The sequence below is a fragment of the Bos taurus genome, chromosome 27 (assembly GCF_002263795.3).
Source record: "Bos taurus isolate L1 Dominette 01449 registration number 42190680 breed Hereford chromosome 27, ARS-UCD2.0, whole genome shotgun sequence".
NCBI lineage: Eukaryota > Metazoa > Chordata > Mammalia > Artiodactyla > Bovidae > Bos > Bos taurus.
Window position 1 is genome coordinate 26828795 of NC_037354.1, and position 15382 is coordinate 26844176.

At 41.6% G+C, this 15382-nt stretch overlaps 1 protein-coding gene across 1 annotated transcript in view; it reads right to left on the reverse strand.

Annotated features, from left to right (window-relative positions):
* Nucleotides 1-15382, reverse strand: part of GSR (glutathione-disulfide reductase) — a 45010-nt gene that overhangs the window by 26877 nt on the left and 2751 nt on the right. Inside the window, exons 2-3 of the mRNA NM_001114190.2 lie at nucleotides 3291-3317; nucleotides 1043-1131 (exon numbers count right to left, since the gene is read on the reverse strand). Of these exons, the coding sequence (NP_001107662.1) occupies nucleotides 1043-1131; nucleotides 3291-3317 (116 nt within the window). The remainder of the gene's footprint in view (nucleotides 1-1042; nucleotides 1132-3290; nucleotides 3318-15382) is intronic.

The window sequence follows — 15382 nt, forward strand, 5'->3', positions numbered from 1 at the left end:
GTTTATGGCAGTTCCTTTAAAAGTTAAACATAGGGGATTAAGAGGTTCAAATTATTATGCATAAAATAAGCTACAAAAATATATTGGACAGCACAGGGAATACGGCCAATGATTTATAATAACTACAAATGCAGTATAACCTTTAAAAGGTGTGAATCACTATGATCTACATCTGAAACTTATATAATGTTGTATGCCAACTATACCTCAATAAAAAATAAATAACAGGTATAAAAGCTTCCCAAAAAAGTTAAAATATAAACTGTCACAAGACTCGGCAATTTTACTTCTAGGTGTAGACCCCAAAGAACTGAAAACAGGACTTGCAGACCAATGTTCATAACATCATTATTCACAACAGACAAAAGATGGAAAAAACCCAGGAGTCCATTGAAGGATGGATAAATACAACACAGTATATAAACATTAGGGACTATCACTCAGCCTTATAAGGAATGAAATTCTGACACATGCCACAGCATGGATGAACTCTAAAAATGTTAGGCTAAGTAAAATAAGCCAGGCATAAAAGGACAGATATTGTGTAAGGTACCTAGAATAGGCAAATCCATAGAGACAGAAGATAAAGTAGAGATACCAGGGGTTTGCGTGTGGGAGGGAAGACTGTTTAACAGGTACCCTGTTTCTGCTTGGGAGGCTGGAAGAGTTCTGGAAACGGATGTTGGTGATGGCTGTACAACACTATGAACATACCTAATGCCACTGAATCAACAACTTTAAAATAGCTAACATGGACCTTGTATGTTGTATATGTATTTTAAAACCACTCTACTGAGGTATGATTGAGACACAAAAAGCTGTATGTATCTAATGTATACAACTCGATGAGTTTAGAGACAAGTATACACCTATGAAATTATCACTGCAGTCAATGCCACAAACATATCCATCACCTCCAAATGTTTGTTATATACCGTTTACATTAATAATAATAATACGTCCCCAAAAGTTTATGGTTCACTTCATTATGAAAGAAAACATTCACGCTTATAAACAGAACCATCTCAGCATTTATACATACCGCCAATTGAATTTACTTTCACAACTTTGAAAGCCATAGTCAACGTGGTCATGCATGAATTCAGAGTGGACAGCAGTGTTCCACATTACCTATATCAAAAAAAAAAGTGGTGCCTGAGTCTTGACAGAAAAGAGATATTTTTTTCCTATAGAAAAATATAACTATATAACAATAGATAAAAATACTGATCTTTAAGTCACAAATAAAAACATAACAAAAATAAATAAATAACAAATAAAACTAAACATTTTTAAAGAGAAGTTCAGAAATATGACCAGATAGATTTTCTAGTGAGGTTTCTGAAACGTTGGGGGAAATTACTTCTGCTCTTGAATTCATTCCCTAGTTTATAAGCTCTATAAAAGCAGAATAGTATATGCCTCACAGTTCTATTCACTACTGCTTACATTCATTCTAAGTTTCAGATTTCTTTAACCTTTTGCATCTATAACTTCAAAGTGATTTGGAAGGAAACTGTGAGATAAAACTGATCACTAGAAACTTTAAAAGAACGGACTCTTACTATGTATTCGGTAACTACAATATGTCTTTGTAAGGATATATGTAACCAGACACCTGGAACTCACAAGATTTGACTGGGATGTTGCCTATAATCTGTAAAAACTTTTTATACCAACTGATTGTCATGATAACTGAATTAAAATTGGCATCCAGAAGTCTAGATGGCAAACTGCCATTTTATTGGTCAGAAATGCCCGAGACTCCACTTTTAACAAGCCTTTGATTTCTTCTTTTTGCTTTTCTCCCCGTGTGCCTCAAAAAGAATAAACTGATGACTCTGCTGGACTCTTTTAACTGAGGTGCAGTTCTATCAACTGCTTACCACCATGGCATCCAAATACTATCCTCAGAAACATCATTCAAGCAACTTGAGAAATTCAATTTTAGAATGGCCAGGAGATACCCCAAGTCACATGACGCATGGTTTTAACATGGACAGTTTACAGGGCAATAGATTCCTGCTGAAAAACAAAAACTATCAGCATCAAGATAAAACAAAACAAAAAAAACCCCCAACAATCTTGACACATCTTTTCAGGAGAAAAACCGTTCTAGTCTCCCTGAGAAAAAAATCAGAGCTGCACCGGAGCAGGTGAAAGACCAGATGGATTGAGGCAAATACCCGACTCTGTGCAAAGTCACTGAGGGTTCCAGGTAATAACTGAAGCCATGTGTGTGAGCCACACCCATCCATTTGCTACCCTCAGCTACTAGGTCTTGGTCATTTCGGCACTTGGGCTTAGAGTTGGATATAATCGTTTTTATTTCCTGGCTGGACCTCCCTATTGAGAAAAGGTTATCCTGTGCAGACAGATAATGCTTTTCTTTAACGTCACGACTATGCACATTTGGTTGGCCTTTGTTCCTTCTAGACCATCAGAAGTTGGAGACGACACTGTGTTCTATTCCTGGTTATCTCCCCACTGTGTCCCCAAAGGAACTTTGTCCCTGTGAGAACTTAATCACAAGGTGAATGGTCAGGATGAATTTCCCTTGTATGTATGATGCAGTTAGTATCCAGGAGCTAATATTTTGTGGTTATCTCTGCAGCAGCCCCTCCCTCCCTTTTTCTGGGCTGAATATGCCATTCACTTGCCCAGTCTCCTCTGCAGGGGTAGCTTGCCCTGGCCAGGAGAATCTAAAGCCATCTGTGGGGAAAGTGCTGGGTGAGGACATCCTGCCTGGAGCTCCACCAGCCATCCTGTGGCTTTGGGGCATGATACTACTGATCATACACTGAGGATACCAGAGTGGAAAGATGGCGAGAAGCCAGGGGTCTTTCAGATACTCTATCCCCAGGCATCTTTTCTCCCTCTTCAGGCTTCTTAATAAATGTTATTTGTGCATGCTCAGTCGCTCAGTTGTGTTCAACTCTTTGTGACCCCCTGGACTGTAGGCCACCAGGCTCCTCTGTCCCATGTGGATTCTCCAGGCACGAATACTAGAGTGGGTTGTCATGCCCTTCTCCAGGGGATCTTCCTGACCCAGGGATCGAACCCTAATCTCCTGTATTGCAGGTGGATTCTTCACAACCAAGCCACCAGGGAAGCCCGAATGATATTTACAAACACAAATAAAAACTATCCTGTGGTTACCGTTAGTAGGTTTCTCAGCTCTTTTTTGAGGCAAGGATTTTAACTGATACATCTGAAAATAACCTTATTCTGATCACGATTCACCAAATATGCCCAAGGGGAATGAAAGGAAGGAGGAATAAAAGCTCTACCTTTTTGGGTACACATCCGACATTCACCTAGAAAAAAATAAGAGGGACATATTTTAGGAAGATTCAATTCAAAATCATCAAAGAAACCTACAAAAGATGAAACCCAAGCATCCACCCTGGAGATTTACTCCCTTTTTTCTATTATAGAGTTGAAAAATTTATGAACAATACTTCCTTGTGCGAGAAGGCAAAGAATTTTACTTATCAGCATTTTGTCAAGAAAAGCAGTGGGTTGCAGGGGAGAACAAGTCCATTTCTGAGGCAGGGCAGTGGGGAGGGAGGCACTCCGGGCATGATACAGATCAGGAGGTACCCAAGGTCAGAGCTTGCACAAGCCAAGAGGGACAAAGCAGAAGAGAAAGAGCAATGCAGTGGCGAGAGGACCCACCAGCTGAATAAAGGCAACTGAATCATTTGAGCAGCTGTCCTAGAGGATTTCTGAGAAATTTACTATAGCTTATGCTGGGTAAAACACCCAGAATGTCTCCTCTGAGAAAATCTATAGCAGAAAATTACATTATTTTTCAAGATCAAAGTATGATGATGAATCAAGCAGTAAAGTTCATCCATTATCTCTCTCTATGCTTATATACATGAAGATAATACACCATTTATACACTTATATTCATGTATATATATAGACCTTTATGTCTATATGTTAGAAACAGACCATAAACTTGACTCTTAGTCTTCTAGCAGCCAGTACAAAGGAGAACACAGATAGTAAGATTTCAGTAAAAACCAGCCAGATGTTTAAAAGCATACTATTAGATTGCTGGGAGAAATATCAATAACCTCAGATATGCAGATGACACCACCCTTATGGCAGAAAGTGAAGAGGAACTAAAAAGCCTCTTGATGAAAATGAAAGTGGAGAGTGAAAAAGTTGGCTTAAAGCTCAACATTCAGAAAACTAAGATCATGGAATCCGGTCCCATCACTTCATGGGAAACAGATGGGGAAACAGTGGAAACAGTGTCAGACTTTATTTTTCTGGGCTCCAAAATCACTGCAGATGGTGACTGCAGCCATGAAATTAAAAGACGCTTACTCCTTGGAAGGAAAGTTATGACCAACCTAGACAGCATATTCAAAAGCAGAGACATTGCTTTGCCAAAAAAGGTTCGTCTAGTCAGGGCTATGGTTTTTCCTGTGGTCATGTATGAATGTGAGAGTTGGACTGTGAAGAAGGCTGAGCGCCGAAGAATTGATGCTTTTGGACTGTGGTATTGGAGAAGACTCTTGAGAGTCCCTTGGACTGCAAGAGATCCAACCAGTCCATTCTGAAGGAGATCAGTCCTGGGATTTCTTTGGAAGGAATGATGCTAAAGCTGAAACTCCAGTTCTTTGGCCACCTCATGCGAAGAGTTGACTCATTGGATAAGACTCTGATGCTGGGAGGGATTGGGGGCAGGAGGAGAAGGGGATGATAGAGGATGAGATGGCTGGATGGCATCACTGACTCGATGGACGTGAGTCTCAGTGAACTCCGGGAGTTGGTGATGGACAGGGAAGCCTAGCGTGCTGCGATTCATGGGGTGGCAAAGAGTTGGACACAACTGAGCGACTGATCTGATCTGATTCATCATAAAAAAATATATAACTATTCAAACTCCTTAGAGAGAAATTCCTCCCAACCGTCCTTGTAAATTGTGATGTATATGTATACACACACATTTTTGTGTACATTTGTTTACTTCCTTTTGATCACACCCTAAAACTTATAACTTGAAAAAAACTGTGGCTAAGAGTAAGACTAATTAGTACTTAGGCAGCAATATTGTACTATAATTATGTAACATGATAAATATTCTTATATTAGGCAATCATATTACAATCGATAAATACATCAAAGTGACAGGCTATACACCTTAAACTTACACGATGTTAACACATCAAACTTATTCAACTATAAATATGTATTTTTTAAAGAGTAAGCCATTAAAACTACACATACTATTTGGCACACACCTTTAGAGGTTAGCAATTCTAAATTTAGGACTGTATAAACGGTCACATATTATGTTCCAGCATCCAAAGAAACATAGATAAGGATGTGCATTCACTGTCACAGGGATTAACCGGAAACAAGGTAACTATCCATCATTAAGGAAGCATTATTACAGGGAAATTACTGTACACTGAGCCTATGGAATACTTTGCAGTCCTTTAAAAGGCCACAGTGATTTCTATTTACTGTTACAGAAGGGTTTCTTAGAATATTAAGTGACAAAAAGAAAGCTGCAGAACAATTTGTTCTGTATATTCCAATTTACATTTATATATATTTGAAAATGTGCACATACAATTAAACACTTTGAGCACATACTCCATGTTATTAACAGTAGTCATCTCTGGGGAGGGAGAAAATGTTCATATTTTACTCCATATACTTTCTATAATGTCATTCCTTACTTGTGTAATTCATTTAGACAAAGAAATAAACCAAAATGATTTTATCTGGGTAGTGGAATTTAGATGGTTCATTCTTTGACCGCTCTTATCTGTTTTCAGTATTTTCTACTATACAATTATTTTTCTTTTACATGGAAACATTTGTAACATTGGAATAATTTATATCAGGTGCTCATAAGCTCTGCTGACCACGACCATAGAGAACTAGGCAGGCTCTCTGGATGCCTAAACATTACAGGTCTGGGGCCAAGTGTATGACTCTTGAGTAGTTTATTTTTTAGAAGTTTAACCATTCATTCATTCAGAAGTACTGATTAAGTGCTCACTCACTAATGCCAGAAATGATGCAAAACAGAGCACTAAATGGACGCAGACTCTGCTCTCATGGAGCCACAGTCCCGACCAGAAGGAGGTGCTTGGCCTGTCCAAGAAGCCGACTCCAGAGGCAGCAGCAGAATCACCCACATTCCCTAAAATCGCACACTCTCGGGCCCGAAGTCAAAGGAGGAAGCTGGTAGAAAATTATGAGCTTTAGGAGCCAGAGAATCTGTCTAGCACACTTTGGGACCTGGGGCTAGGGCTGAATGCAAACCCATGACCTTGACGTACTCCTCCTCCTATTTTGGCAGCTCCTAGTGACAGGCCTCCAGGGGTTTCCACTGGTTTCCAAAACCTCAAACACTTCAGCACAACCCAACTATCAAATGCCTCTTTGACGTGGAAGGAGAAAATGATTCGTTACCTACAAAACTGAGGAAGCTGGGGTGGAGAGCTCTACGCAGCCCTGGTCAACCCTCCTTCCCACTCTCTAGCTGAGGTTGAGCACAGACATAGAGTCAGACAGACAGGAGCTTGAATCCTCTGCTTGCTGGTGGTTAGGGGTAAGTTTCTAAACCCTTCTGAGCACAGTTTCCTATCCCATAGAACGGGACTGATAATACTTATATTGTAGAGGTTTTGAGATGATCAGAGATGATGTATGTAAAGCACCTATTTTCTAATTCATGATACTTCTGATGATGCCACTGACCTCTCTGAATTATTTCTGCAGTCTGCCAGCTCTTCTGGTTATAGAAAAGCCATATGGAAAAGTGTGTGTTTTAGTCATTCAGTTGTGCCTGACTATGTGATCCCACAGACTATAGCCCACCAGGCTCCTCTACCTATGAGATTCTCCAGGCAAGAATACTGGAGTGGGTTGCCATTTCCTCCTCCAGGGGATCTTCCTGACCCAGGGATTGAACCCGCGTCTCTTGCATTGGCTGGCAGATTTCTTACCACTGAGCCACCTAGGAAGCCTGAGAGTCCAATGGTACCTGTGGCAAAATTCATGAGCTTCACCATTTAACCAAGGTCTGGCCTTCTAACCTACAATTCTGCCCAGACAAGTAAAAACGTCACAGTAACTCGGCTAATCTGCAATCTCATGGGTCAAGAATGTCACTGGTGCTTAAGTAACAGTAAGCTTCCTTCCTCTGGTTTCCCCCTTACTGCCTCCCATCACGAGTTGCCTATGGTTTCTTCCATCCATTTTCCTTCTTCACAGCCTAAAATCTAGCTCAGGACTGAGGCAGGAGCACTTAGCAAATGACAAATCGTCATTCACTAAGCAAAACTCTATCGGTTCATCAACAGCTTCTTTGAGCACAATCTTTCAGTCATGTTGCACAAGATACTGTTCTAGGGGCTCAGTGTTGATGACCAGAAGAGATGAAGATCTCTGTCTTTGGCGAGTCTCACCAGCTTTACATCCACAACTAATAAGCCCCTGGACATCACTTACCCACGTCCCTTCACAATTCTGACCACTCCTGATGTGTGTTTTATTTCTCCACAATTTAGCTCCATTCTGACAGCATCCATTGGAGACGGGATCAGATCTCAGAGGTGAAGGGCTCAGTCCTACAAGACTGCCCTATCTCCCATGTCAGTCACCCAACACAAGTCCAGATTATCAGCTGTGCTTCTGACCAACCTGCTATAGATCCAAAGTTTCAATGACTCCACCTCCCACCGCCCTTTCTTGGGTTTGATTAATTTGTAAGAGTGGCTCACAGGACCTAGAGAAACATGTGATAAAACATTTTACTCATGAGATTACCAGTTTATTATAAAAAGCTATAACGCAACTCAGGAGCAGACCAATGGAAGAGATGTGCAGGGTAAGCTATGTAGGAAGGGGTGTGGAGCCCTCATGCCCTCTCTGGGCACACACGCCACTCTCCTCAAATCTCCAAGTGTTCACCAACCCAGAAGCTCTCTGAACTCTGTCCTTTTGGTTTTCTCTGAAGGCTTCCATTACACAGTCAGGGTTGACTAAATCATTGGCCACTGGTGTTATTCGACCTCCAAACCCTTGTCCTTTCCTTCCCAAGGTCAGGGGGTTAGGCTGGTTCCTTTGCCAACCAGGACCTATGCTTACATTCTTTCCATCAGACACCTCATTAACATAAACCCAGGTGAGGCCGAATGTCAAGGCACTCATCATATAGTAAACTCCAAAGGTTTTAGGAGCTCTGTGCCAGAAATGGGAACAAAGATCGAATACGTATTTCTTATTATAAATCCAATTATCACACCCTGGCACATATTAAACATTTAATATCCATGTCTTTTACCTTCAAATTTCAGATGAAAGTTAGTCTGGGAAGGCATCTAGCTTGAAAGAAGAGTGAAGGTATTCTATATAAAACAGAATTTAAAGCAAGAAAATGAACTTATATAAGAGGTATTCAAATGTTAGAACTAAAATTGTTTGAGCTCAATTCTTATTTTAGCAGATCCTTAGATTAACATATAATCTTCCAGTCCCAGGGATCAAACACAAATGAACTCCTACTCTGGGGCAACCAGGAGAAATCAGATTCAGCTATGTGAGACAAGCTCCTCTAGGGTGTCACTTTTCTCAACCACCTGACACCCACTGAGTGATATCTGGCCCCACAGCTCTTGCTCACCCCCAAAAGAAAAAGGATCTAGGATCCCATATCCTATTTAATATCTCATGTTGCAACACTCAGTGAATAAATGGTTATTAATTGTGACTGTGTGAAATCTGCTTAGAAATGCGGAAGGTCACTCATATTTCCATAAAATTCTTTAATTCCACTCGACCAGAAAAATTCTGTTGCGACTTGTGCAAAATACCTTTTACACGCAAGCAGGAACTCTGAAGGATTAAGAGGCAGCCTTTCTTTTACCAGCCTTGCAAATTTAGTGGGTTCTGAGGTGGATGGCAAAACAACATTACTAAGACTGTTGCAAAAGATTAAACAATCAACAAGGTAAATCAAAAGACTTCAATAATAGGATTTGCCTGCTTCAATGAACCCCACCCTTTCTGATCACTCCTTTCTTTGGCACTTATGAACATAGGTGTGCCTCATTTTATGAAACTCTCAACTCATGAAACAATCAGGATTATTTTCTGGTTTTGAGGGATCTTTGTCAATACTGAAGGAACTAATGGCAAGGTTCCCTAAACTGAGCCCTCCTTTTAATAAATGTTCATTTAAAAATGCATGTTCGACCTTGGGAAAGTGTTAGTTGGTCAGTCGTGTCTGACTCTTTGCAACCCCGTGGACTGTATAGTCTGCCAGGCTCCTCTGTCCATGGGACTCTCCAGGCAAGAATACTGGAGTGGGTTGCCATTGCCGTCTCTAGGGGCTCTTCCTGACCCAGAGATGGAACCTGGGTCTCCTACACTGCAGGCAGATTCTTTACAATCTGAGCCACCAGGGAAGCCAACCTTGGAACATCGTAGTAAAATAAGACAGTCACAGAAAGATAGCTATTGCATGATTCCACTTACATGAGGGATCTAAGACAGTCAAATTCAAAGAATCAAACAGCGGAATGGTGGCTGCCAGGGCTGGGGGTGGGAGAGGGCAATGTGGATTTACCAATTAACAGGCTCCAAATCTCGATAAGCAGGATGTTTTAAAGATCTGTTGTACAACACTGTACCTACAGTCAGCAATACTGTTGTTGTTCAGTCGCTCAGTCGTGTCTGACTCTTTGCGACCCCATGGACTGCAGCACGCCAGGCCTCCTCCCTGTCCATCACCAACTCCTGGAGCTTGCTGAAATTTATGTCCATTGAGTCGGTGATGCAGTACTGTACACTTAAAATTTTGTTAAAAGGGTAGATTTCATGTTAGGTATTATTACCATTAAAAAATATGTATGTTCAGCCTACTGGGGCTACAGATGTTATAATATCAAAGTACATGCTACTACCTCCAAGTTAGTGTATGATTTACCTGTTATACCACGTAATTGTTTGCAGCCTGAAGTGAAGAAGTGTTAAGTTGCTTAGTCATGTTCGACTCTCTGCGACCTCATGAACTGTAGCCCACCAGGCCCCTCTGTCCATGGGATTCTCCAGCCAAGAATACTGGAGTGGGTTGCCATTTCCTTCTCCAGGGGATCTTCCCGACCAGGGGCACATTCTTTACCATCTGAGCCACCAGGGAAGCCCTGTAAACAGCCTAGATGAATACAGACAACAATTTACCAGATGGCTGTTTCTCAGGCCTCTTTTAAAGCCTCTACTCCTCCGGCTGGTCTCTCCAACTGGTGTGTACAGCACAGCTCACTGTGACATTAATGATCAAGAAGACTTTTGCTAAGTGCAAACTTTCCATTATAAAATAAGTAAGTCACAGGGATGTAACTACATACAGCATGGTGACTACAGTTAATAACACTATTTGAAAGCTGCTAAGAGGGCAGATCTTAAAAGTTTACAAGAGGGGACTTCCCTGGCAGTCCAGTGGCTAAGGCTCCACACTCCCAATGCAGGGGGCCCAGGTTCTATCACGAGTTGGGAAACTAAGATCCCACAAGCCACAACTAAGAGTTTGCATACAACTAGGACCTAGCTCAGTCAAATAAATTAATTAAAATAAAAGTGGGAAAAAAAAAGTTCACAGGAAAAACTTGTAACTATGTATTGTGACAGATGTTAACTACATTTATGGTGGTGACCATTTCACAATATATACAAATGTCAAATTATCTGAAAGTAATATAATACATATTAAAAAAAAAAGACTTTTTGTCCAGGGATCAACCTGGACAAAAAGTTACTCCCTAACTCTCATTGGTTAAGAACCTCATACTGATACACTAAAAACTGGGTTAGTCTTTATCGCTGCATCAGTACACTCAGCAAGAACTCCTGCAGGCCCTGGGGCAAGGGAATAGTAAGTCAGAAAGAAGGGCCCTGAACCACGGCGACCAAGCTCTCAGAAGGCTCTAGTTCACCCTGGCTTTGGGCAACCTCTGCATTTTCCCTTGGTCTGCACTTGATCATGAGACAAGCATGATACAGGCAGGCCTCGGAGATATTTCGGGTTTGGCTCCAGACCACCGAAATATAAGAGTCACATGAATTTTTTTGGTTTCCTAGTTCATACAACAGTTATGTTTACACTACACTGTAGTCAATTAAGTGTGTAACAGCACTGAGAAAAAAGGCACAAAACTAAGAAGCACTTTATTGCTAAAAAATGCTAACCGTCATCTGAGTCCTCACCAAGTCGTGTAGTTACAATCAAAGATCACTGATGGCAGACCACCATAACAGATACAATAATGAAGAAAAAGTCTGAACTACCACGGGAGTTAAAATGACACAGAGACACGAAGTGAGCAAATGCTGCTGCAGAAATGGCACCAAGAGATGCGGGCAACGCAGAGCAGCCACAAGCCTGCAGTTTGTAAAAAGGAAACACAAATACAGAATCTGCAAAGTGCTACAAAACGAGTCACGTTCCTATTTACCTTTTTGGAGACTCCACAGAATGAACTCAAAAATTATCTCATGTATTCTCCAGCCCTCAGAAATTAATGACTTGCAGTAGGCAATACAAGATTACTTACTTCTGATTGAATGCTAAAAAGATGATTTCTTTCAGCTTCCCATTTTTAATGTCTAACCTGATCCAGAAAAATAAAGACTGATTCAAGAGTGGAATCATGTTATTAGAGCTGCACAAGCCTTTTTCCCTAGTTCATCCACTAGACGTTTAGTAGCAGTTCTAGCCTTCACTTATTTCCACACTGAACTTGAGGGCAACAGAATGTGGTACTCCAAAATAGTGGGCCACCCTACTGCCCATGCCACTCCTCCAGCATTATTTTGAGGTGAAGACAATTTAGAAACAGCAGACAGGAGGAACTCTGATCTCCCCACCTTTGTGCTGAAAAGCAAAGCTAACATTTCCCTTAGTGAAGGTGTTTCCCACCCAATCCTATACTAGCTGGAGAAAAACCCTTATCACTGGAGATGGAAAGGTAGCAATGAGAAGAATCTGCGCGCGCGCGTGCGCGCGTGCGCGCGCGCGCGCACACACACACACACACACACACACCTTATAAAGTAACTCTTATCTTCCATTAGTTTCCCCCCATATATTTACCTTCCCACAATTTATTGCCTCTAGATGTCCAAATCCCTCTTCCTTTGGTTACTTTTCCACAATTTGTCACCCTCTGTTAATTTGTATTAAGCTTCCAGGTCTACGAGTTCCTTTTTTCCCAATTCTTTTCTGTGACACTCATGTGTGCATGGGAAATAAACCTTTTCTCCCATTAATCTGCCCATTGTCAAGTTTAATTTGCAGGCCCCAGCTACTGAACATAAAAGGGTGGAGGAAAAGTTTTTCCTTCCCTACAGAACACAGTATGGGACATAGTCGTCTCAAACCTGAGTTAGTAACAGTTTAAGGTGATAAACTCCATCAAGGAAAAGTGAACTCTCAGTATACCAACACAGGTCACTCATCCTGAAAACACCTGTCTCCTTGGAAGGGGCCGACCCCATTATATCACAGAAGGAACAAAAGCATCCAGGAAAAGGAAAACTGTATATGTGGCAAGCAGTCACACCACATATACACCCATGGAAGGCATTTACTCTGGAAGCATGAAACTATGAAAGCAGGGAATGACTCTTGGACCAAACTCATTATCATCTGACCCCGACAACTGTGCAGGGTTCACCAGATTCGTTCTTGTGCTTCCATGGGGTCGAATTCAGTCTTCGCACAGTTCCTGCTTCCCATGAAGCCTGCAGCATTGTGTCTGGCTCAAGTACACCAGAATCAGAATCGGGCTCTTCATAACATACACCTGCCGGGGCTTCACTCCAGACCTGCTAAATCAGGAGCTCTGAAGTGGCCACCCACCTGGTAGATTCCAAAGCAAGCGTTTTTTGTTTTGCTTTGGTTTTTAATTTGGCTGCATCAGGTCTTAGTTGCAGGATCTTCGTTGTGGCATGCGGGCTCTTTCGTTTTGGAAGGTGGGACCTAGTTCCCTGACCTGGGATCGAACCCAGGATCCCCACATTGAGAGAGTGGAGTTTTAGCCACAAAATGATGACTGATTCCTAAGAGGCAGAAGAAGTTTCCTTCTGTGTAGCTGAGAAGAGTGATTAAAAATGTTTATCAAGTCATAAATTACTCTACACAATGACACCAAAGCCACAGCTTCTGATGGCTGGGCTGCTAATTCCATAGATTATTTTATGCTTGGTTTGTTTTCAACCACATTTCAGCTGACACTCAATTTGCTCCTTGGTAAAAATGAGGGTCCTAGGCTAGAACATGGAGAAGGCCCTGGCACCCCACTCCAGTACTCTTGCCTGGAAACTCCCATGGACGGAGGAGCCTGGTGGGCTACAGTCCATGGGATCGATAAGAGTCAGACACGATTGAGTGACTTCACTTTAACTTTCCTGCATTGGAGAAGGAAATGGCAACCCACTCCAGTGTTCTTGCCTGGAGAATCCCAGGGACGGCGGAGCCTAGTGGGCTGCCATCTATGGGGTCGCACAGAGTCAGACACAACTGAAGTGACTTAGCAATAGCAGTAGCAGGCTAGAACAATGCTTCTAAATTCCTATAAGGTTCTATGTGAGTCTGATCCTTAATGAAATGAAAGCAACAAGGCACATGCCCCATTTTCATAAAGCTAAAAGTATTTAATTTAAAGGACTGTCAGGGCTTCCCTGGCAGTCTAATGGTTAGGGTTCCGCATTTCCACTGCAGGAGGCATGGGATTGTTACCTGGGCAGGAAACTAAGATCTCATAAGCCACACAGCATGGCCAAATAAATAAAGAACTGTCCTTTACTTAAAATTATAAGCTTCCTACTTTTAATAAAAAAAATTCTTGATAAAAATGATAGTAATACAATTTTTTCAAATGGTCATTAAAAAAAATTGAGTCAGCAAGCTTATGTTAGTGCTTCCTATTTAAAAAAAAAACTATAGTAAGACTGAATTAGTAGAGCTCCAAAATCATTTCCAAGTTCATCAATCCTTGAGTCTAAGCTTTCATGAAGGAAGGCTAAAAACAAAAATGTATACTTTTTTATTTGTTAAAAACCACATGGAAAATTTAGAAATTACATATAATGAAAGGAGATCAGCCCTGGGATTTCTTTGGAGGGAATGATGCTGAAGCTGAAACTCCAGTACTTTGGCCACCTCATGCGAAGAGCTGACTCATTGGAAAAGACTCTGATGCTGGGAGGGATTGGGGGCAGGAGGAGAAGGGGATGACAGAGGATGAGATGGCTGGATGGCATCACTGACTCGATGGACGCTGAGTCTGAGTGAACTCTGAGTTGGTGATGGACAGGGAGGCCTGGCATGCTGCGATTCATGGGGTCGCAAAGAGTCGGACACAACTGAGCGACTGAACTGAACTGAACTGATCACAATATAAGCTCCATGAGGATGGGGATTTTTACCTGCTTTGTCTGTTGCTATGACCACAGCATCGAAAAATGTACCTATATACCTGGTATACTAATAAACGAGCAAATAATTAAAAACAAAACTCCCTGTAAATTACCACCACCACTAGAAGGCTCTAAACTGAAACTTCTGTGTGAATTCACCCACAGCAAAAAATTTAAAAATCCACCAAGCTTGAGATCTATATATTTTTTAAAGTTTATGCTCTTAGGAATTATTTATTTATTTATTATTTTTGGCTGTTCTGGGTCTTTGTTGCTGTGCATGCAGCCTTCTCACTGTGGTGGCTTCTCTTGTTACAGAGCACAGGCTCTGGTCGCCAGGGCTCCAGTAGTTGCAGCACGCGGCTCAGTAGCTGTGGTGCACGGGCTAAGTTGCTTGCTCCAAGGCATATGGGATTTCTGGACCAGGAATCGAACCCATGTCCCCTGCATTGGCAGAAGGATTCTCATCCACTGTGCCACCAGGGAAGTCCCTAGATTTATATATTTAAGAAAAAAACTGGTTGGAGAGTCAAAAGTAAAGAAACATCTATGTCAATTTCCCAAGGGACATCTCGCAACAGTATTAATACCTTGACCATAAAACCACTTTTACAGTGTCCTTTTCCTGCTCAAAATCCTTCCATAGTTAACTGTGCTTCCAGAAACACTATATTTTTACTACCCCTGCCCATCAGCTTCTCTCTCTCATTGGAGACACCTCTGCTCCAGTCAAATTTGATTACACAACACACCCTGCCTCTGTGCCTAAGCCCCTGACCTACCCTGTCAAAAAATGATATATATCCAGTTCAAGTTCACAAAGATATTATCTCCATCCCCAAACTATCCAATGTGCCCAAGCAGACGTGATCATTTCTCAACTACTCTAAGGGAACCTTACTCTGGTGCCATCGCACTCTGGGGT